Here is a 24968-nt window from a genome sequence, read left to right on the forward strand (position 1 = left end):
TCGGATCGTCTCACAAGGAATTGCAATGAAGTGATCAATTATTGGCTATGAAGGAATAAGGGGGTTTGATTTATAAAAGGGACAAGGAAATATAAAATCAAGAAAGTAAATGACAAGAATTAATAAAAGAAAGGAAAAATACTCTTTGCTAGACATAGGTAATTGAGAACACCATCCTTATCTACAAACTATACATTGATAATTATGAGGGACCAAGCTCGTTAACTCTACTTCTATGCTTGAAGTATATCAAATGGCTTTATCAACATCAATCCATAAGTCCTAACCTAGCTAATAATTGACTTAGTAGTAGGCTAGTGTCAATAGTTATCAAATTGACCACATAGGGTTCTCAAATCACCAATTCAATGAGACCCAATGACTCAAGGTCACTCAATTCCCTTAGCCTAGGCCAAGAGTAAAGAAAATTACTTAAAAACTAGAGAAAACATTTCATCAAACACCTAGAGTGCAATAAAAGTAAACATCACAAAATGCATGAATTAACAAAATCCATGACTAACATAAGCAAGATTTCAACATTAGCAATGAAGATAAACATAAAAGAAGACATGGAAACATAAAATTGCATTAGAAGAAATCAATATCCAACAATGGTTCATCAACATAAAAGAGAGAAAAATAAGAAATTAACATGAGAAGTAAATAAACTAAAATGCTAGAACAAATAAAAGTAAAGAAAAACTAAAATGAAACAAGATTAAAATCTAGATAAAAAAGAAAATAGAAATAAGAACCCTAAATCTAGAGAGAGGAGAGTCTCTCTCTAGAATTCTATCCTAAAACATCATGGAAACTTTCCTATGACTACTTGGTTCATTCCCCTTCAATCCTTGGGTTCAATAGCATCAGAAATGAATTGGATTGGGCCCAAATGCTTCAGAAATCGCTGACCCCGAGTTGCTTTTAGTGAGTCATGTTGATCCGGCAATGCGTGCGCGTGGAACAACATGTATGCATCCCTAAACGCCAGACAAGACAACTATGCCAAATTTTATATCATTTTGAAGTCCCAGATGTTAGCTTTCCAACCCAACTAGAACCGCCTCATTTGGACCTTTGTAGCTCAAATTATGATTGATTAAGTACGAAGAGGTCAGGATTGACAGCTTTGCAGTTCCTTCATTTCTTCATGACTTCTCTATTTTTACATGCTTTTTCTTCATTCCCTCAATCCAATCTTTGTCTTCTAAACCTGAAATCACTTAACAAACATATCAAGGTATCGAATGGAATCAAAGATGAATTAAGATTACCAATTTAAGGGCCTAAAAAACATGTTTTTACAGTTAAGCACAAATTAAGGGAGAATTACAAAACCATGTTATTTCATTGAATAAATGTGGGAAAAGTTGATAAAATTTCCTAAATTACGCACAAGATAAACCACGAAATTGGGGTTTATCACTCATTAAAAGTCACACATATATATATATATATATATATATATATATATATATATATATATATGTTGGACTTGGGTCCAACTTGGGCTCAGTCCAACCCGTTAGCGTTTTAGGTCCGTTTGGCCCACTTTGGGCCAAAACCTTTAAGATTAGCGTCCGGTTTTCGATTCTAAATTATTTTTGTCCTTTCAAACAATAAATTCAATTTTCAAAAAATCTTATTTTTCTCAATACGCAGTATCGGTCAGACTAGAGCCGGTATTGTCGGCTTAAGTGCCAGTATGCACTTTTACAAAAAATTTCTGTAAAAAAATATATTTTCAAAAAGAACACTTTTATATTTTTGAATCTATTTCGGACAATTAAATTATTATTTTATTAAAAAAGTTATTCCAGTTCTTACAGATATTAGATGTTGCGAGACTCCAACACATATTTCTATGCCTGAGGGTGATAAGGAGGAGAACACCGATGCGGTTGATGAGACTCGTGCAGGTGACGATGTTGTTAATGAAACTCTTGCATGTGAGGATGAGGTTAATCAGGCTGGTAGAGGAGATGATGTGGTTCGTGCTTCTTATTTAGGTGATAATGTGGGTGATGAGTCTATTTCAGGTAATTTAATTGTTGTATTTATGTTTGATCCGAATTTAAAAGAGCCCCTTTATACTTTTCATACAAATGTGTGCCGTCAATTTAGACCAGTGACTTGCAACTTCTGAATGTTTTAATACAAGGGTAGAAAGTCTAGAAGACTTGCGTCAGTATCCAGAGATCCTCAATTAACTCATCCCCTCGATAACCATATGCAGTTTCGTATTCTACAACCAAGTAAAATACATAAGCAAGTCCAACCAAGTTATTATTAAGGGTTTTTAATTCGCTTCTCCTCCTCCTCCTCTTCCTCCTCCTCCTCCTCCTCCCATGTGGCTGCTACTTCTTCTTTTCCTCCTCCTTTTTTCTCATCTTTCTCTTTCATTATTATCATTGCCTTCACCACCACCTCCTCCTCCTTCTTTTTTTTTTCATTTAAATTTCTTTCTTTTCTTTTCCTCCTCCTCTTCCTCCTTCTTTTTCATTTAAATTTCTTCTTCTCCTTTCTTTTTCTCCTTCTTCTCTTCCATCTTCATCATCATCATCATCGTTATCGTTATTCTTGTCATCGTTGTCTTCTTCTTCTCCTCTTTTTTCCTCATCTTTCTCTTTCATTATTGTCGTCATCATCACCACTACACCACTACCTCCATCTCCTCCTCATCTTTCTTTTCTCATTTGAATTTCTTCGATCTCCTCCTTTCTTTTCCTCCTCTTTCATCATCATTATTATCATCATTGTCGTCTTCTTCTTATATGTATAACAGTTCAAATTCATAATGCACCGAAATTCCTTAATGACGGAGACACACAAACAAACTTAGTTCAAAACAAGTTTAGACCAAAATTGTACCTTATTTAATCCAGAATGCATTGAAATTACATCTAGGATGCACCAAAATTACTTAATGATGACGATACACGAACAAACTCAGTTCAAAACAAGCACAGACAAGTGCACCTTATTTAAATCCAAAATGCACTAAAATTACTTAATGATGACGACACACAAACAAACTCAATTGAAAACAAGCACAGACCAAAAGTACACCTTATTTAAATCCAGAATACATGAAAATTACTTAATGATAACTCAAAACTCCTCCTCCTCATTCTTCTTCTTCATTATCATCATCTTCTTCTTTTTCTTTTTATTCATCATTTTCTTCTTGTTTTACTTTCTCATTATTCTTCTTATTTTACTCTCTTAATAATAATAAAAACAAGAAAAACTCAAACAAAGAAATAAAATACATAATGCTACAAAATTACTAGGAAGAGAATGAACCTACATTCATTCAAATAAATAAAATTGTAATACATTACAAACATGTTCATTCAAGTCTAATATGAGAAGCAATGCTCCTAAAAGAAGAAATAAGAGCAACAGAAAAAAAAATAAAGAAGAATAAAAAGAATAAGAAAAAAATACAGCATTAAAAAAGATACTTTTGTACTTTTGTACTAAAATTTTAGTGTAAAAACTTAAAAAATTATGTATTATTGTTAAGAAATTTCGGTGTTATTTGTTCTGATAAATTCTGTATAATTTAAAACTCTTCATCTTCCTCCTCCTCATCTTGTGCTACTTGTTCTTCTTCTTTTTTATCTTTTTTTTTTTATTTTTTCATAATTCTTCTTGTTTCACTCTCTTAAGAGGAATAAAAAAATCAATGCTGTAAAATTACTAGAAAATAAAAGGAGAAAAAGAAAAAAATGCAGTAACAATAGCAGAAATAAAAAAAAGACGATGGAAAGAAAATATGCGAAAAAGAAGGAACGCGAAGAATAAGACTGAAAAATGCAAAGAAGAAGAAAGAAGAACGCAAAGAAAAAGAAAGAATGTGAAAAAGAAGAAGGATATGAACATGGATATGAACGTTCATGTTAACGTTAGTGACTGGGGAGTTGGAGCGTGTATTCATGCTCTTACTAATAAATTGATTTTTGTTGGACTTGGATCAACTTAGTTAAATTTAGTTGTAAAAAAGATATGAATGTGTAGCAAAATTGTTTTCAAAATATCTTTTAAAAAAAATAAAAATAACTTTTTTGAGTATAATAATACAAAGGTATTTTTTATTTATTTATTATGTAAAAAGTATTTCTTTTAAAGAAAAAATTTAAATATAAATGATAACATTTTAAAAAATATTTTTTAATTTTTTAAATATTTTTATTTTTACTATTAAAATTTAAAAAATTACTAAATATATTAAAAAAATAAAAAAAGTCTTTTTTCTATCAACTACACCAAACAAGCACTTTAAACTAATTCAACTGATTATTCTTCGACGTGATTTTGTTCTCTGCATGTTCTGCAGATCTTCCAATTTATATAGCTATATATCTCAGTGTTGTGTGATTCGTATCAACGCAACGCAAGTGTTGTGAAGGAGGTAGGAAGAATCATAGAAAATGTCAATGGATCAGATGGCGTTTGTGACTCCGAGAGGGTCACTGTCGAGCATCGGAGACTCGACGGAGCTTGAGGTCAATCCCAATCTCACTCTCAGCGATAAGCTCAGGGTTTTCAAGAGTTCCTCCTTTGATCCCAATGCCTTCATCCAAACCAAATCCCGCGCCATGAATGAAAAGGTACCATGCATCATCATGCCAACCTTAATTAATTTATTCCAATAGTAATCCAGTTAGGTTTATTCATTTTATACTACCAGTTTTCAAAGTGTTGATAATTTTGAAGAAGACCAACGTTGTATACCAAAAATGCGGTTGTTCATTTTATTATAATGATTCATGTGCACATATTTTCTTTCTGTTAACATGTGTTTGCAGACACTCTATCTAGGTGCAAATTATATTATTCATGTGTGCACGTGTTCGTGTGCATGAGTGATGCGTGTGTAACAGTTGATGGAATGTTAAAAGTTTGGCCTGTTGATCAACTGTTATCTTTTCTTGTTAAGAACTTGGGATGCATAAAAGTGACTGATTATAAATTTAATAGTGAATTGGAGAAGAGAGTATTATACAGGATTCATTTACTATTTATTTTTTGAAACATGTCTAGAACACCTAATCATTTCTTTAATCATTGTGCATAATTTATAGTGTAAAACAAAGGAATTAAGAGATGTTTAAAGTAAGCACCAAATTAAACGTGCAAATAAAATGACAGCCTTTGTTAGTGTAGAACTGAAATTGTGTCTAGATGCTCTGCAAATGTCTGTGAGTATGTGCCAATATAGTAGGATACTTATATTTTATTTTATGCCTGAGTTATATGTACCACTCTTGTGTACATAAAAACTGGTATATATTGTTAGTTTTTGTTTCTACAATAAATTCATAAACTATATCTAACGCGGATATAAAATCTTAAAATTTATGATTATCATATGATAAGAATATAATTAAAAAATATACCAGATTCATGTTAGTGAGTTTTGAGATGTTGTTATTGGCTTGTGGTTATTCTTTGATGTTAGAGCCTAGTTCTTATCCGGGGACTTGTAACTTGCGAGTTATGGACACACTGCGCTTTAAATTATTGAACTATTTTGCAATCTCCTAATAAGTTTCTGTTTCTAGGTGTTTTTCTCCTCTTTTTCTTTTACCTTCTCACTTTTTTATTGATGGCACAGAGAATAAATGTTGTTGAGCAGAGACATTTTTCTTCTCTTATCACGTATTTCTTTTGAAAAATGTAACCTCTACTTTTCTATTCTGAAGAGAGGAGGAGGAATATCCTTTATTTTATTATTTAAAACTCTCACTAATTCTATTTCTTTTATTGAATAACACTTATTATATTTATCTCATTATAATTAGAATTATTTTTATTAATTACATAGACCACATTATTATTTTAATAAAATAAGTTACAGATATTTATCATTTTTCTTTATGCCTCTTCATGAATAATGTATTTATTCTGCTAATAAATGCTGTAATGATGCTAAGTGATCTAGTAGCTTCTTGTTTCTACTATTTAGAAAATCCAGAAGGAAAAGCTTCCAACCAAATAGCATTTGTTGCAGGTTCTAGCCTTGCAACGTTTTTAGTTTTCATTTGGAATTACAGAACCATGGTTTCAGCAAAAGTGCTTTTGAGCAATTTCCAATAATACTTTGAAGATTTCCAACTGAAACCAAACATGCTAATAGGATTCATGCTGTTATAGATTTTGGTGTAGAACTCCTAGATATTAGTTTTGCATGCCTTGAAAGTGTCGTTGTAATTATAATTTCAATGCACTTAAGTGATTCTTATGCAGTTTGCCAAGTGCTAACACCATTAATTCTTGGCACATAAAGTCACATGGTAATGGAATAATATTATTACTTTAGTCTATCCTATTCAATCAGCTTTTTTTCTCTGTTTACAGGAGATAAGGCATTTGTGTGTTTATCTTGTTGACCTGAAGAAGGCTTCTGCTGAAGAAATGCGGAAAAGTGTTCTTGCTAACTACTCAGCCTTCATTCGGTGAGCATGCGAGAACACACACACCCCTCAGTATGGTTTAAGGGAATTTGTTAGTGCTAATTGCATATCTTAGCTCAGGAACCTTTGTTGCCGCTGCTATGTTTCCAAGTTGTTAGGAGAAGGCATGTGATTAAATTTGTAAAGCATGTTTGGTGACTACCATTGTGCATTTACATAGGTCACTTTTGACAAAAAAAAAAAAAAAAGAAGCAACAGATATTAAGAAATTGTTAACTTAAAACTTATTTAGAGTATTTGGACTAATTTAATTAAAACTATTTAGTGCACACTGTCAAGCAGTGAGTTGCCTTGAGAATGAAAATACGGGGATAATTAGACAACTAAAGAAAGAATCCTTAATATAATCAAATCTAGTATCAAACCATATGGATATCATCAAGTATCAAACTATATCCCTCTCAGCCGGCATTGCACTTTTAAACATTTGAATAAGGGACTATCACTATGATGATTGTTGTAATTCCAACTTAAAGGCATGCACTATGAGCAAGCATGATTATGATTGCTATGTTGAAAACTATGTGTGAAAATCTTTATATGCAGTACATCCAAAGAGATTTCGGATCTTGAGGGAGAGCTAGTTTCCATGAGAAATCTTCTGGTGACGCAGGCCGCATCAGTTCATGCTATAGCAGAAGGTTGTCAGCTTAGTACCTTGGTTGCTAGAAAAGAAAACTCGGACATGGAAGAGATACTAAGTCAAAAAACGGATCTATCCAAGACAGAGAAATGGCTGATAGAGTTTCTAGAAACGCTGGAGGTTCTATTAGCAGAGAAAAGAGTGGACGAAGCGATGGCTAAGTTGGAAGAAGGCAAAAAAATGGCAGAAGAAATTACTAGAGAGAAACTTCTGAGTCCAGTTTTGTTCCAGGCATTGGAAGATGCCCTTGCTGATAAGAAGAAAAAGTTAGCTGATCAGCTAGCAGAGACTATGGGCCAGTCATCCACTCGAAACTCAGAAATTCGTTTCACAGCTTGGGCTTTGAAAAAGCTAGGAGACGGTCCTCGTGCTCACACATTACTACTAAATGCACACAAAGAAAAGTTGCAGCGTAAAATGAATGGTTTTGAGTCCACCAATGATGGAAGGGTTAAAGCGGCTGGTCAATACACAACTAGCCTTTCACAGCTTGTCTTTTCTATCATTTCACGAGCGGCAACAGATTCTTTGACAGTGTTTGGCAAACAAGAGCCTGCATATAGTTCGGAGCTGGTTACTTGGGCCGTAGGGCAGGTTGAGAATTGTGCTCTTCTCCTAAAGAAGCGCATCCTTGCCTCGGCTGCTGCTACAGGAAGCCTCAGAGTTGCAGTTGAAAGTGTTCATGTTTGCATGAGCCACTGTCAACTGTTGGAGGCTAATGGATTGGCCCTTTCCCCTGTCTTGCTCAAACACTTTAGGCCATTAGTTGAGCAAGCATTGAACAATAATTTGAAAAGAATTGAACAAACCACTGCTGCAATTGCTCTTGGAGAGGAATGGTCACTTGTTTATGCACCAACCAGCAGGAATTCAGGCCTCGCTCCTGCTTCTTCTGTTTCGTCATCCCAGCCAAAACTTTCAAGTAGTGCTCACAAATTCAACTCATTGGTTCAGGTGATTATTCTATTTCGGAACAAGGCGCATTTTAGTCTTTTAACTTTATTTTAGTCTTTCAACTTTCAAGACGTGAGTTAAGTTCTTTTATTCCATTTATATTTTTGTACTATCCTATTTTATTGATATGTCACACTAAACTGATAAAAGATATGTGCAACTTAGTTATTGTTTTGGTGGACTAATTTGATTTTTTTTAATTGATTCTACATCTGTAGTGATGCTGGATGCTCTCATGTTAATTAATATGACAAATAAGTGAAAAATGAGATGACACAATGACTAAAAGTTGAATTTTAAGAACCAAAAGAATTCATGCATACAATAGTTTTTGGTAGACCTCACACATACAATCTCAAAAGACTAAAATGAACTTGTACTCATATTTTTCATCTTAATATAAATGTTATCCAGGCTTGGTTTGACAACTGTTGGCATCTGATAGCTTCTGTAAGAAAGAAAAGCATTGCCAAGTAGCCTTGACAAAATAACTTTTGTCAACGAGAAAGTGAGGAACAAGAAGCTCAAAGTGAGTATTTTTCATGTCCTTTGGCTCAAAATGAATAACTCTTTGGTTTGATTGTTTGTGTAGGAACTTTTTGAAGATGTAGAACCTCTTGAAATCTTACAGTTAGATGGTCTTGCATATGAAGGCCTTCTACGGGTGTTTAACTCCTACATCAATCTGCTGATAAATGCATTACCAGGTTCGGTAGAAACTGAGAACCTGGAAGGTACATCAGTTCATAAAATTGTAAAGATTGCGGAGACTGAAGCACAACAGATAGCAGTGCTAGCCAATGCAATATTGCTAGCAGATGAATTAATCCCTCGTGCCGTTGTGAAGCTTTCACACAGCAGCAAAGGTGATGAGTCTCATAGAAAAGGATCAGACAAGCAACAAAGGCTTCCTGAACAGCGCGAATTGAAGAAGAGACTCCAGCGGGAAGTTGATCGCCTCAGAGACAGTTTCTGCAGGCAGCATGCTCTTGAGCTCATCTTTAATGAGGAAGGGGAAACACGCCTCAATGCAATGATGTATTTGAGTTTAGACGGACAAGGCCAACAACCTGAATGGTTTCCTTCTACAATTTTTCAGGTACTACAATGTGCTTTACCATTTTAAATACTATTTTATCCTTCAAATTTTAAGTATTAGTTAATTGTCACATTTTTACTGATGTCGCTTCAAGTGAAACGTCGGCATACCAGGTGCTTTTGAACTACAACGTTGGTCAATGTTACATGTCACGCCACATTGACAAACAATGATGGTTGATCAATGGTTGACTAAAAGACAAGCATATTTACAGTTTCAGAGACCTTCATGAACCTTTACTCCCGCTCTGAAACATTCATAATGCATTGATACATGCACTGTAGTATCTCTTAATTCTAATAGGGTTTAGTATATCGTGTACTATGGTTCAGGAGCTCTTTGCAAAGCTTACAAGAGTGGCAACAATTGCAACAGATATGTTTGTGGGAAAAGACAGGTATGCAACCCTTTTGTTGATGAGACTTGCAGAGTCTGTGATCCTTTTTCTTGCTGATGACCAAACCTTCTGGGGAGAGGTAGAGACAGGCCCAACGCCTTTGGGTCCTCTTGGCCTTCAACAGGTACTCACTTTGAACAGTCTTTTTCTTCTTGTGAGTGACTCCCGTCTTATATAATCTGAACTAAAGCTCTGTTGATGCTCTATAAAAAAGGATGCTAAAGTATTAGAAGAAGCCATTAGGAGCCTATAAAAATAATGTATAGTATATTCTATAAATACTTAGAATGGGCCATACACACTCATGTGAGTGGGTGAGACTTTCCAACTCGGTCGACATGAGTGGTTGTAACATGCTTCATTTAGAAAGTAGTAAGTGTTTGCTAAATGGAATGTAAATACTAAATAACAGTATAATAATGACAAATAGTGATGGTATTCAATGTAATTTTGTGAAACCATTTAGATATATTCAAAGCGAGCCATAATGTATTTTGAATGTGATATAACATAGATATAGTACAAAACACGATATACTTATGTGAGCGTGATTGACTATTGAGATAAAATAATATATTTGTATATTTATATGAGAAATTGTTGTATTTTGATGGCCAAATATTTAAGTCAAATAAATAGTCAAATTCGTCTCTAAAAGATTATATGATTTAAACAAATTCATCCTTAAGAAAATTTAAGTTGTTTATATTAATCTTTTCATCATTTTCGTTGTTTATAACATCAGAGTTTGCTAATATAACACGTTAAGTGATATTATAGTATACACTTAATATTTCTAATTGACTACTAACATGATAAGTTTATGAAATTAGATTAAATTAATATCAAATTAAGAAATTTCAATATCTCAAAGTCTCCACAATTTAAGGTTAATTTGATCTAATTACATAAATATATCATGTAAGCAGTTAATTAAGAGTAGCGTATATGTGCTGTGGTCAATATAGTATTATTTAATGTGCTACATCAGCAAATTTTAATGCTGTCAGCAACGAAAGTAATAAAAGGATTAATGTGACTAACTTAAAATTTTTGAATGATAAATTTAAAAATTTTTTTTTTCGGAGACTAATTTAAAAAATGAGTGATCTTTAAAAGAAGATTTTCATCATTTACTCTATTAAACTCATTAATATATTGTAGATTTTTAAACAGAATTCCAAACCAAACAGCTACTTATTTGAAAAGTTAATTGAGACTAATCTTTTGAATGAATAAAATTAACACTTAGAACCCATTATTTCATGTGCAGCTTTATTTGGATATGCAATTTGTGATGATATTTGCATCCCAAGGTCGATATTTATCTCGTCATCTGCACCAATCTATCAAAGACATCATCAGTAAGGCAATTGAAGCTGTTGCTGCTACAGGACTTGATCCCAACAGGTACATCTACTTAGCATCAAGAACATTAATGGTGGAAATATATTTATGATCAAATTGCCCACAATCTACTGCTTCATACTAATTGAACTTTGGTCATGGCAGTATATTGCCAGAGGATGAGTGGTTTGTTGAAGTTGCTCAGATTGCCGTAAAGACGTTAACTGGGAAAGCTGCCTTTGATATAGACGATGATGTCGGTAGCCCCTTTGCCGCCGGCGGTTACAACTAACCAGGGATAATTCGTTTTATTGTCAGCTGCTTCATTCACATGGAAGTAACATCATTTCATACACTAATCAATCCTGGCATATATTGTAGATAGAATAAAAGAAGAAATTGAAGAGTAGTATTATCTATCAACTGGCTATGGTTACTCACAGATTTTCAACGAATGTGTTTCTTTTCAATTTGAGTTGGGATGGACGCATTAGAGTTTAGCTGTATTCTTGCCTGTGTAAAAGAATTTTATATTTCCTTCTAATCAAATCTTTACGTTTGTAAGAATTCTAAGTTAGGAGTTGATTAAGTCAAACATTTTTTATTTTATTTTTGATGTGATTAAGTCAAATATTAATCTTGTTTGCTATGTTTAGTTGCTTTGCGACCATGTTTAAATGGAAGAATTCATACACATTATTTATTCAACTCCGCTAGATAACCAACGGGATTCAGCCAGCTCCTATCAATTCTTGTTGGGTTGATCCCAAAACCCAAAAAAAAAAAAAAAAACAATTCCCTTTTTCCTTTCTTGATCCTAATTCAAACTTTAACTTTAACCTTTTCATGTCCCATCGATTCTCAATAAGAGAAAATTCCTTCTCAATAGGAGAGTTCTTCTAAAACACCAGGTTCTTCTCCAATAGAGAACTATCACCAATCTTCTTTTACACAAATATTTTTAAAGTTTAGTGATGTCAAGGCATTTAGGCCAATTTTACTGATCTTTTCTTTATTGTTTTAGGGTAGTTTCATGCATTTTCTTAGTGAATAAGGCAAGTTTTGGATGAAAATACACTTACATCTTGATTCAAGCAACGATTGTGAATTTTACATGATTTCATGAGGATTTTGCAAGGATTGAATGATACATTGATGATGCATAATCTCATGACTTGGGCTAGAGTTTTGATGCACTTTATTTGCTTGATTTCAGGACAAATGAAGCAAGGAAGAACTACGTTAGTAGCCACGTTAATCTAATTAACGTGACCATTAACGTGGAATGGGGACGAGCTTGCAACGTTAATGAGAAAGGTGGTCGACAATAACGCCTGTGAAGCCATCATAAGCCCACATTAATTGCCACGTTAACTACATTAACGTGGTAGTTAACGTGGAGATAAAGAGAGCTCCAGCGTTAGTGGTAAACGTGAACACCACTAACGCTCTAAAAGTTGGCAATTGGCCACGTTAAGAGTCACGTTAACTTAGTTAACGTGAACTCTAACGTGGAAGGGAAGACAATGCCAATGTTAGTGACACTCACCTTTGTCACTAACGTTGGATCAAGCTAGCATTGCCCACGTTAGTGGTCACGTTAAGACCACTAACGTGAAAGTTAACGTGGAGCTAATATTGATGAGCCAACGTTAGTGACACTCACCTTTGTCACTAACATTGGAGATGGCATTCACTACCACGTTAGTGGCCACGTTAACCTAGTTAACGTGAACTCTAACGTGGGGAGGAGGGGCGTTTGGAGCGTTAGTGACAAAGGTAAGTGTCACTAACGCTCTTGAAGATAGGCATGCCCACGTTAAGAGTCACGTTAGTTATACTAACGTGAACTCTAACGTAGGAAAAGAGGGGCACAAGGCAACGTTATTGGAAATGGCAATTCCCAATAACGCTTGCGAAGGATCATAAGGCGACGTTAGTGGTCACGTTAGTGCCACTAACGTTGAAGTGAACGTGGACTATTTTGGGGTTGGAACGTTAGTGAAAAAGGTGATTGCCACTAACGTTCTCGAACCTACATTATCACTTAACGTTAACATCACTAACGCTTATGCCTAACTCACACTTTTCTGCAAGCTGAGCCCACTAAAGATTGTAACTGCTTCAACTCAAGATCTCAGGCCCACATCCAAGACTTGAATAACTCACTAGAAGATCAAGAAGAGTAGTATATATAGGAGTAGTTTTGAACTATAGAGAAGCTTGGCACTTTGGAGAACTACCCTATGTATATTTACTTTTCTGCATTTTCTAGTTAAGCATGTATTCCTTTCTGTCATTTTCCATTTCTAGAGCTATGAATAACTAAACCCCTTTTATTAGGTTATGGAGCTCTGTTGTAATTTTATGGATCAATTATAGTTTTCATTCTTCTTCTTATTTCTTTTCTCTTGATTTACTAGAAAGCTTTCGATCTTAATTCAATTGGTTAGTGACGTAAGCGAAAATTGACAGATTAAGAATTAATTAGGGAAACGGCATTGCGAGTACAGCTCTTAACCGGCAAAAATCCATTTGTCAATTTAGAAAAAGGGTTGTCACAAATTTTAGGAATAAAATACTGGGAGTATGAGTCCCAGGTCGTCTCCCAACGAGTTGCAGGAAGATGTTCTATTTTATCAATCAGAGGTTTTCAAAAGGGGTTTTGAATTTGATGAACAAAAAATTAAATTAGAGAATTTATATGATTTAAATAAAATCTTGACCGGGAGAAGATTAATTGGAAGTTCTATCCTTGTTGGAATTTTATCAAGATCAATTAATAATTAGTCATTATTTTCATTTAGTTAACCCTCAACGAATGAAGGAAAGTCAAATTAAGAGTCAACTTCTATTCACAAGTCCTAATCCTCTCCCTTAGAAAGGATTAGATTTAGTGACTAACAAGCCAACCAACAATGAACCAATTACAATTGAACTCTTGAGTATTCTAACTCAAGGTTCTCCTTTTAATCAACTCCCAATCAAGTTGGGGGACTACTCCATCATCATAATTGTAGACTTCACAAAATCAATAGGGGAAATAAAAAGAGACATAATGAATAATGATGAAAGAGATTAATTAAAAGTAAAAATAGTTTTGCATTAATAAACTATGAAAATAATCCAATGTCAACTCTGGACAGATTGAGAATATAGAAGAGTAAATAAAAAGTAAATAACAAACTATAATAACCAGAACCGGAGGTAGACTCTTCTCAAAAGCTAAAGCAAAAAATCTTCAAATCCTAATTTATGAATGTTCAAGAGAGAAACCTAGGAGAGGAGAAAAATCAGATCTAAAAACTTGAAATTATGCGGAATGAATTGTTGTCTTCTGTCTCTACATGTTTCCTAGCTCTAATATGTGTTTCTGGGCCGAAAACTGGGTTAAAATGCGGCCCATAATTTATGCCAGCGACTTTTGTAATTCTGCAGATTGCGCATATCACGCGGCCACGTCGTTCACGCGTTCGCGTCACTCAGCATTTTTCGTACCACACGTGCGCGTCGTCTATGCATTCGCGTCGTTCGTACAGCTTCCAATCTGCGCGGTCACGTCAGCCACGCGAGTGCGTCAGTGTGATTTCTTCCATTTCGCGCGGTCGCGTGAGCCATGCGACCGCGTGACTTCTCGCTGATCATCTCCTCGATTCCTTGTGTTCCTTCCACTTTTGCACGCTTCCTCTTCATTCCTTACGCCATCTTTGCCCTATGAAGCCTGAAACACTTAACACATAGATCATGACATCGAATGGTACGAAGAAAAATAAAAATATACAACTAAGAGGTGTCTAGGAAGCAAGTTTCCAATCATAGAATATTTTTAGGAAGGAATTGTAAATACATGCAAATCATATGAATAAGTGGGCGAAGACTTGATAAAACCACACAATTAAACACAATATGAATCATAAAATAGCGGTTTATCAACCTCCCCACACTTAAACATTAGCATGTCCTCATGCTAAATTGAAGGAGATAAATATGAATGAATAGGGGCATGTAAGACTCATGCAATGCAATGCAACCTATATACATATGAATGCAACTATATGAGTTTGTCTATATGATTAAAAATAGATAAGTTCTCTAAGACAAAACATGGGGCATATTTCACTAATTCAAATCATATTGTAAAGGCAGGTAAATTTGTAAGAAGATAGCTCGTGAAAGCAGGGAATACAGGACCAAGCATTAAACCCTTACTGTTGGTGCGTGTGCACTCTAATCATCTCTAGTATATGGGGTAATCACTCTATCCTTTTCTAATCATGCTTTAAAAAATTTTGTTTTTCACCTAATCAATCAACAATTTTAAAGTGCCAATGCAAACATCATGAGGTCTTTTCATGGTTGTAATGAGGCTAAGGTAAGGTGAGGGTATACATATGGCTAAATGAGCTTATACATTGAATCTTTAATTAAGCTAAGCTCTCACCTAACATACATATATTCTATATAATTTCAACATTCATCTTAGCTACCCAAAATCTTCTTTTCACATTCCATACTCATGCATCAACCTTTATTTTAATTTAATCACATGTGCATTGATTATTAAACTCTGACTTATCATTGGGGTGATTTTGTCCCCTTATTCACTAAAGTAACGGAATTTTTTTTATTTTTTATTTTTTTTTAGCTTATCAACGCACATATATTTGTAATTTTTCTTTTATGGTTTCACATGAATAGGTACTCAAATTTCCTTTATTTTATCATGACATATTTTCCTATTACCCTTTATTCCCACAATTTTCCCATACTCAGTTAACACACAAATTCTATCTTAAGCTAACCAAAGATTCAATTGGGATTTTCAATTGTTTTTCTGCTTAAGGCTAGTAATGTGGTAAAATATAGAACAAATGGGATTAAAAACGGCTCAAAGTGGTTAACAAAGGTAATTAAAAGGGTTGGCTTATTTAGGATACGTGAGCTAAACAAACAATGGTCTCAATCATATGCATGCACATAACACATTAACATTAGACATATAGGATAAAACAAAATTCAGATTACAATCATAGAGAAGAAAACACACGAGAAATAAAAATGTTTATGGTTAAATAGTGTAACCATGTATTTAGGCTCAAAGTCTCACGGGTTGTGTGTTCTTTTAGCTCAAAAATCCTATTCCAATTTCAACTTCAAACAAATTTAACATAAGTGTTTTGATTTAAATTAGTGAAATTTTCAAAAAATATATGGTCTTAAAAGAAACTTATTATCTTTTCAATCAGGTAGAACATGCATGCAATTAACCTACTACTATGCAATCTATCCTGTTCTAAAGAAAAAGAAATTGGTGTTAGGGGGAAAGAATTACCTCTGGAAGTCAGGTACTGACCGTCCTCCCCACACTTAAGCCTTTGCACCATCCTTGGTGCCATCTGTCAGGAACAAGGGTGGGCTGGTGGCAGTATCTCCACAGTCAGGGCCGTCATGGCTCCCTGTGCTGTTAAAGGAAGTGGAGTCCGGAGTGCTTGGATCCTCGGAAGGTCTGTGGTTGACTGTGAGTAGCTCATTGAGGTATTTGAAACGGAAGTGGTTGCGGCGCTCTCGTAGCTTCGTTTTCTGGTCTTGTCGGTCCAACTTCTCTAGTATTTGATGCAGCAGCTGACTAGTAGAAGGTGGAATGTCTGCAGCATGTTCTGCTGACTGGCTGGTAGTGGCTAGTAGTGGCCTGAGATATCTCCCGTTAGGGACATATTGATCATCCCGTGATTTGCACGTGTCCCATAGCGTTTCGGATGTGTCTCGGTAGATTTATAGGCTGGTCTGTGAGGATGCACCATAGTAGAACGGCCATGTCTGCAGTGAAGGAGGACTCATGAGTGCTCGGAAAGATGTAATGGGACAGAATCTGTGCCCATACGTGAGCCTCTAAGGTCAGTGGACAGGAACGATGGTATCCAAAAATCCATTTGCTGCCAGGTTGTGCGATAACTCTGAGAACAGCGTCCCAGTTAAATTTGTACGCCTGGTACTTGAGTGCGGCTTCTTGAAATGTGTCCAATCCTTCTGGAGCAGGGGGAAGATCTAAGGCTCCCTGAATGGCCTCTTCTGTAATAGGGACTTGCTTCTGACGGACATAAACAGACTGCAGGGTCGGCAGGTGAAAATTGGAGTAGAACTCAACTACCCAAGAAAGATTAACCTGTCGTGGCTGTCTCTGTAGGAATCCCCAATGTCTTTGTGCAATTTGCGGCTCAACAAATTCGGCAATACGAGGTGGAAGGATAAGAAGGTGTTCGTTGTTGTAATTTTGAGCAGCCAGAATGGGAAACATCTGCTCACAGTAACGATTGGGAAATCGTGCAGTGTCCTTTGCTGGGAAGGCTTTCTCCTTTTCATCGACCTTTATAAACCTTTTAATTCTTTTTGTCGAGGGCTTAACTACAGTTGAAGATGGCTCTGCCACTAATGCTCTTTTAGTTCCTTTTCTTGCTGTGGATTTAGGGGTAGCTTTCTCCTTGCCTTTCTTGGTGGCCATCCTGAAAGGAAACGAGTAAAGACATGAATATTTCAAGGGTTATAGCAAGAAAAAGAGTGGGAAAGGTGGTAATCAATGCACAGGAAGGGATAATGATGTGAACACATGGTCATGACTACATGTGCCAAATCAACAACGGGAATATAGCAAGTGCATGTGGTGACAGTTAAATGCAATGTGTTTATTGGCATGCCGACAAGGGCATGAGTAGCATAGATCAAGCATTCAATGTCCACGTTAGATTACCAAGTCTTTCAAACAAACAATATGCTTGTAATAACAATTATATAATAATGAATAAAATAGAAAAAGGGTTATGTGAAAAGCAGGCATTTAGAGTAGTAGATTAAAAGAAATCTAAAATAGTGCAAAATGCCATATGGGCATTTTCATAAACACATAGCATGCATGTTAAATAAGGTACGGAAAATATTAATTTTGAACATGCAAGTAACCCTTATAAAAATAATATATAACTATTAAACAAGTCTAGAACAATTCACAAGCAACATATAAAAATAATGACCCAAATAAATCTCCAACACCAATAAGAGGAAGAGGAAAGAAAAGGAAAACATGGATAGGGAAAGTAGAAGAGAAAGAAAAAGAAAACATGAAAATAAGAAGAAGAATGAAAAAGTAGGGAGAGGAGAAGAAAAGAAAAACCTTGATAATGGCGGTGGGAAAGAGGGAGTAGAAGAGAGAAAGAAGGGAGAGAGAGAAGGGAGGAAGAAGGAAGAAAGAAGATTATAAGACAATCTGGCACGCGTGGTGCATGCGGTCGCGCGGAGGGCCCTTGAAGGAAATGACGTGGACGCGTCGGTCACGCGGACGCGTCGGTCACGCAGACGCGTCGGTCACTCGGACGCGTGATATGATTTGCGCTAGGGGCGCGAGCGCAGCTTCGCGCTCGCACAACTCTCTATGTGAAACATGTTTTTGCCAAATTTTAAGGTGACGCGGTCGCGTGGCTGACGCGATCGTATGGATGGTCAGATTGAGAAAACGACGCGAATGCGTGGGGTACGCGTTCGTGTCGCTGGGCTTGTGCGACTAGCACAAGTGTAGCCTAGCTCCAGCTTAACTCACTGCCATACACCCATTTACGTCGAATTGCAGAGCCACACGTTCACGTGGTTGACGCGGACGCATGGGGGGGGGGCATTTTACAAATGACGCAATTGCGTCATCCACACGGACGCGTGGGGCAATTTGTGCCAGGGGCACGCCTCCAGCCACATACCTGCACAGCTCTCTGTTCCTTTTCATTAATGCTTCGAAGGCACAATGACGCGAGTGCGTCAACGACGCTGGCGCATCGCATGCCGTAACCTTTTTTGTTTATATAAAAATGAAATATGCAGTATGTGGATGAGATGCAAAAGATAGGCATCAGTACTGAAAAGCGTTATTGACAAGGGAAGATAAGGAGAGGGGAGGAATGATCATACCATGGTGGGTTGTCTCCCACCTAGCACTTTGCTTTAACGTCCTTAAGTTGGACGCTCCACTAGCTCAATCTTCTGCTGTGGGCGGATCTTCCAAGAGGAAGATCTCTAGTTCCTGGTTTTTCGCCATCTTTTCACCATGGAATAACTTCAAGCGATGTCCATTGACCTTGATAAGTTCAGAGCTTGAAGGATGGCTCAAGTGAAAGACTCCGTATGGTTCCACCTTCTCTACTCGATAGGGACCATCCCATTTGGATCTCAGCTTTCCCGGCATGAGTCGCATTCTGGAGTTGTAAAGTAGGACTAAGTCCCAAGGTTGGAATTCTCTTCGCTTAATGCTCTTGTCATGCACAACCTTCACCTTCTCTTTATACAGCCTGGAGTTTTCATAAGCTTCTAGGCGAAGGCTCTCTAATTCTTGCAGTTGCAACTTTCGTTCAGCTTCGGCTCTCTCATAGTCCATGTTGCACTCCTTTACCACCCAGAAGGCTTTATGCTCCATCTCAACTGGGAGATGACAGGCCTTTCCATAAACCAAGCGGAAAGGACTCATCCCAATCGGTGTCTTGTATGTTGTCCGATATGCCCAAAGCGCGTCTTGGAGTCTGGTGCTCCAGTCCTTTCTATGAGGCTTGACTACCTTTTGCAGTATGCACTTTATCTCTTTGTTAGACACCTCTGCTTGCCCATTAGTCTGGGGGTGATAGGCTGTTGATACTTTATGAATTATCACATGCTTCTTTAGTAAACCTGTTAGTCTCCTGTTACAAAAGTGAGTGCCTTGATTGCTCACGATTGCTCGTGGTGATCCAAAGAGACAAATAATATGGTTTCTAACAAAGGAAACAACAGTGTTAGCATCATCAGTACGGGTAGGAATTGCTTCCACCCATTTAGAAACATAATCTACAGCTAACAGTATATAAAGGTGGCCATTAGAATTTGGAAATGGACCCATGAAGTCAATGCCCCAAACATAAAAAATTTCACAGAAAAGCATAATTTGTTGAGGCATTTCATCCCTCTGGGATATATTACCAAACCTTTGGCATGGAGGACAAGATTTGCAAAGGTCAGCAGCATCTTTAAAAAGAGTAGGCCACCAGAATCCGCAGTCTAAAACTTTTCTAGCAGTTCGTTGAGAGCCAAAATGTCCTCTACTCTCAGATGAGTGGCAGGCCTCTAAAATGAACTGGAATTCTGATTGAGGTACACACCGTCTAATTACCTGGTCAGTACCACACCTCCATAGATATGGGTCATACCATACATAGTATTTAGACTCGCTTTTCAGCTTGTCTCTCTGATGCTTAGTGAAACCAGGAGGAAAAGTATGGCTAACTAGATAATTAGCTACAGGTGCATACCAAGGGGCTACATCAGATACTGCATGTAAGCTATCAAATGGGAAATTATCATTGATAGGAATGGAGTCAGCTTTAATGTGCTCAAGGCGACTTAAGTGGTCAGCCACTAAATTTTGGTTACCACCCCTATCTTTAATTTCAAGATCAAATTCTTGCAGCAGTAGCATCCAACGTATTAGCCTTGGTTTAGATTCCTTTTTAGCTAATAAATATTTTAGAGCTGCATGGTCTGAGTACACAGCTACCTTAGTACCAAGTAAGTAGGCTCAGAATTTATCCAGAGCAAAAACGATAGCTAGAAGCTCTTTTTCAGTAGTAGTGTAATTAGATTGAGCAGCATCTAAAGTCTTAGATGCATAAGCAATTACAAAAGGGTCGTTACCTTCACGTTGAGCCAGTGCTGCTCCTACTGCATGATTGGAGGCGTCACACATGATTTCAAATGGTTGACTCCAGCCTGGTCCCCTCACAATCGGAGCTTGAGTCAAGGCGGTCTTTAGCTTATCAATCGCTTGTTTGTAATCCTCACTGAACTCGAACTCAATGTCTTTCTGCAGCAGTCTGGACAAGGGTAGTGCTACCTTACTGAAGTCCTTAATGAATCTCCTGTAAAAACCTGCATGGCCAAGGAACAAACGGACTTCCCTCACAGAGGAGGGGTAAGGTAAACTAGAAATAACATCCACCTTTGCTGGGTCTACAGCGATACCAGTATCAAAAACAACATGTCCTAGAACAATACCTTGTTTTACCATAAAATGACACTTTTCAAAATTTAAAACAAGGTTTGAACTAACACACCTGTCCAATACTTTAGAAAAACTATCCAAGCAAAGGTAAATGAATCACCATAAATGCTAAAGTCATCCATAAAAACTTCCATACGGGTCTCAATGAGATCAGAAAAAAGACTCATCATACACCTTTGGAAAGTAGCTAGTGCATTGCACAAGCCAAAGGGCATTCTTTTATAAGAATAAGTCCCAAAAAGACATGTAAAAGTAGTATTTTCCTGATCCTCAGGAGCTATATGGATTTGAAATAACCTGTATAACCATCTAAAAAACAGTAGTGAGATTTACCTGACAGGCGATCAAGCATCTGATCAATGAATGACAAGGGATAATGATCCTTGCGAGTGGCTTGGTTGAGACGCCTGTAGTCAATGCAAACTCTCCATGCATTCTGCACTCTGGTTGTCAGAAGTTCTCCTTGCTCATTCCTTATTGTTGTGACTCCAGACTTCTTGGGAACCACTTGTACTGGGCTGACCCATTCGCTATCTGAAATGGGGTAAATGATATCTGCTTCAAGTAGTCTGGTTACTTCCTTCTTGACAACTTCTAAGATGGTGGGATTCAATCTTCTCTGAGGTTGATGGACAGGCTTTGCTTCTTCTTCTAAGAATATTCTATGTTCACAAACTTGAGGGCTGATGCCTACTATATCTGCCAAGCTCCATCCAATTGCTTTCTTATGTGTCCTCAATACACTAAGCAGTTATTCTTCTTGTTGGGAAGTGAGCTCCCTTGCAATGATAACTAGAAACTTTTGCTTGTCCTCAAGGTACACATACTTGAGGTGTGGAGGAAGGGGCTTTAATTCCATTTTTCGCTCATGGTTTGGTTCTGGATTCTCTGGGGCTAGTGAAAATGGTGATGAATCTTCAGTATGTTCAGAGGGTGTCCCCACACTTGGGTCTTGCTCCATGTGACTCTCTTCCATTTCTTCCTGGTGGGTTGCAGCTATAATTTCATCAATGATGTCACATTGGAATATGGAGTGATCTTCTGGGGGATGCTTCATAGCTTTATCTAGATTGAAGCTCACTGTTCTGCCATCTACCTCAAAGGAATGGGTACCCGAAAAGACATCCAGCTTGAATTTTGAGGTCTTCAAAAACGGTCTACCAAGCAGGATTGACGAAGGTCTCCCTGAGTCATTTTGGGGCATCTCCAGGATATAAAAATCAATGGGAAACGTGAGCCCTTTAATACTCACCAATACATCTTCAGTAATTTCAACCACTGTGATAATGCTTTTATCTGCTAACACAAAACAAGCTACTGACCTTTTTAAGGGAGGGAGCCTTAAAGCATTATATATAGACAAGGGCATAATACTCACGCATGCTTCTAAATCACACATATAGTCAAAAAATATCACACCTCCAATGGTACAGTTAACCATGCATGGGCCTGTGTCACTACATTTTTCAGGTATATTTCACATTAAAGCAGATATAGAACTACCTAAAGGAATAGTTTCTAATTCATTAATTTTATCTTTATGTATGCACAACTCTTTTAGAAACTTTGCATATTTAGGCACTTGCTGAATAACATCAAAAAGGGGAATAGTTACCTCAACCTTTTTGAAGATCTCTACCATTTTGGGATCAAGTTTCATCTACTTTCTGGGCTTCTTAGCAAGGTTTGGAAATAGAATAGGAGTGGCGTCTTTTATAGCTTCAGCTTGCTGGGGTTCCGCACTCCTTGATTGGGCTGCTTCTGCTTCAGTCACGCCTTGTGCTTCATCTTCTTCTTCAACATCCTCTACCTCAACCGTGTCCGCAACTGGGGCGTGTTCTGATGGGCTTGATTCCCCTGGATTCATCTCTTGCAGTGTGGTTCCAGATCTCAGGGTAATGGCATTGATGCCACCCTTGGGGTTGGGTAATGGTTAAGAGGGGAGTCCACCAGAGCTTGAGGACTCGTTGTTAGAGTTATTCAGTGATCCAATCTGTGAGACAAGGGCTTGCAAGGTAGAGTTCAGACCATTTAGAGTAGAAGTAAGGTTATTTTCCATGGTCTGCTGTCTCCGATCAATGGATTGTAGTAACTCGTCATTAGGAGATGAAGAGGGATAAATGATCTGAGGGGTCTGCTGAGATGCTTGAGGCTGCCTTAGATGAGGTGCTCTATAGGCCTGATTCTGATTCTGCTGCCTGAAGTTGTTATTATTATTCCACCTCTGGTTTCCATTGTTATCTCTGCCTCATCTGTTATGATTGTCCTTCCAACCCTGGTTAGAATTATCTCTCCAGCCCTAGTTGGGGTTATCCTGCCATCTATGGTTGTAGCCGCCACCTTGATTGTACCCTTGATTGGGGCGGTCATAAAAGTTGTGGGTGGCTGCCACAGTGTGATCTTACTATTGGAGTTGCGGACACTCATCAGTATAATGACTGTAATCGGCACAGATCCCGCATACTCTTTGTGGAACCAACTGTTGGCTGTGCTGTGGTGGAGAAGGCTAAACTTGCTGAGCTTGTTATTGACTTAGTTGCATCTGCTTCAGTAAGTTGGTCATTTCACATAAGCTCTGAGTTATAGCAGCAGTCTCTTTGCTAGAGGATACCTCTGCAACAGCTCTTGACTGACTTTATTTCTGCCTGTGAGTAGATTCAGCTAAGTCGCTAATCAATTGCCATGCCTCTTCCGTAGTCTTGTACTTTTTCATAGACCCATTGCTAGCACCTTCCAATGTGGTCTTATCTTGAGATTTCATGCCCTGTGTAAAGTAGCCAAGCAACACTATCTTGTCAATCATATGGTGGGAACATGCTTCCAGAAGATTATTGAAGTGCTCCCAATATTCGTAGAGAGTCTCAGATTCGTCCTGAACGATCATGGAAATGTCTTTCCTTAGTTTATTGGTAACCTCAGCTGGAAAGAATTTCTCCAAAAATTCTCTTCTAAGCGAATCCCAGTTAGAAATAGTTGCTCCGGGTTGAGTGTAGTACCACTCTTTTGCCTTCCCCTCAAGAGAAAATGGGAAAGCCTTTAGCAGAATAGAAGTTTCGTCAGTACCATCACGCTTAACAATAGAACAAGCTGTCTGAAAATCCCTAAGGTGCTTGATAGGCTCTTGAGCAGGTAAGCCATGAAACTTGGGCATCAAGTTGAGTAGTACAGTCTTTATTTCAAAGTCCACAGCCACTGCTGGGTCGCGTGCCTGGTATGGTTGTAGTGTAAAATCAGGGGCTCCAGCCTCCTGGATAGTGACTCTCCTAGGTGCTGCCATGTCACCTGCACGTGAATCAACTGGATCAGTAGAGGGGGATCTTGTTTCTCTCTTAGATGACGTTTCAGATTCATCCTCGAAGAGGACTAGCCGACGCCGAGCTTGCCTTATACGTGAAATAGTTCTTTCAATCTCAGGGTCAAATACTGGCAAGCTTGGATCAGGAAGTGAACGCCTCATTTAATGAAAGAAACGTGTAGCTCATAGTAACAAAATAAAAAGAAAAATGCAATTAAATAAATTCCAATCAATAAATTAGCACACTATTGCAACTCTCTGGCAACGGCGCCAAAAATTGACGTAAGAGGAAATTGGCAGATTAAGAATTAATTAGGGAAACGGCGTTGCGAGTACAGCTCTTAACCGGTAAAAATCCACTTGTCAATTTAGAAAAAGGGTTGTCACAAATTTTAGGAATAAAATACTGGGAGTATGAGTCCCAGGTCGTCTCCCAACGAGTTGCAGGAAGATGTGCTATTTTATCAATCAGAGGTTTTCAAAAGGGATTTTTAATTTGATGAACAAAAAATTAAATTAGATAATTTATATGATTTAAATAAAATCTTGACTGGGAGAAGATTAATTGGAAGTTCTATCCTGGTTGGAATTTTATCAAGATCAATTAATAATTAGTCATTGTTTTCATTTAGTTAACCCTCAACAAATGAAGGAAAGTCAAATTAAGAGTAACAAGTCCTAA

General features: G+C 37.2%; 1 protein-coding gene across 1 annotated transcript; it reads left to right on the plus strand.

Moving 5' to 3' along the window:
• The first annotated feature begins 4445 nt into the window (after window positions 1–4445).
• Window positions 4446–11406, plus strand: LOC112803335 (exocyst complex component EXO84A-like). Its single transcript, XM_025846834.2, has 7 exons — window positions 4446–4619; window positions 6370–6467; window positions 7032–8082; window positions 8675–9181; window positions 9514–9702; window positions 10852–10988; window positions 11091–11406. The coding sequence occupies exons 1-7, from the start codon at window positions 4446–4448 to the stop codon at window positions 11215–11217; spliced, it is 2283 nt and encodes a 760-aa protein (XP_025702619.1). The 3' UTR covers window positions 11218–11406.
• The last annotated feature ends 13562 nt before the right edge of the window (window positions 11407–24968 follow it).

This window comes from Arachis hypogaea, chromosome 5 (genome assembly GCF_003086295.3).
Source record: "Arachis hypogaea cultivar Tifrunner chromosome 5, arahy.Tifrunner.gnm2.J5K5, whole genome shotgun sequence".
In the NCBI taxonomy this organism is placed as follows: Eukaryota; Viridiplantae; Streptophyta; class Magnoliopsida; order Fabales; family Fabaceae; genus Arachis; species Arachis hypogaea.

What these genes read in the sequence shown, in the direction of transcription:
- LOC112803335 (XM_025846834.2), top strand. Translation starts at nt 4,446, where the DNA reads ATGGATCAGATGGCGTTTGTGACTCCGAGAGGGTCACTGTCGAGCATC. An exon ending in TTCCTTCTACAATTTTTCAG is followed by an intron (nt 9,182 to 9,513) that starts GTACTACAATGT and finishes ACTATGGTTCAG; the next exon opens with GAGCTCTTTGCAAAGCTTAC. An exon ending in ACAGGACTTGATCCCAACAG is followed by an intron (nt 10,989 to 11,090) that starts GTACATCTACTT and finishes TGGTCATGGCAG; the next exon opens with TATATTGCCAGAGGATGAGT.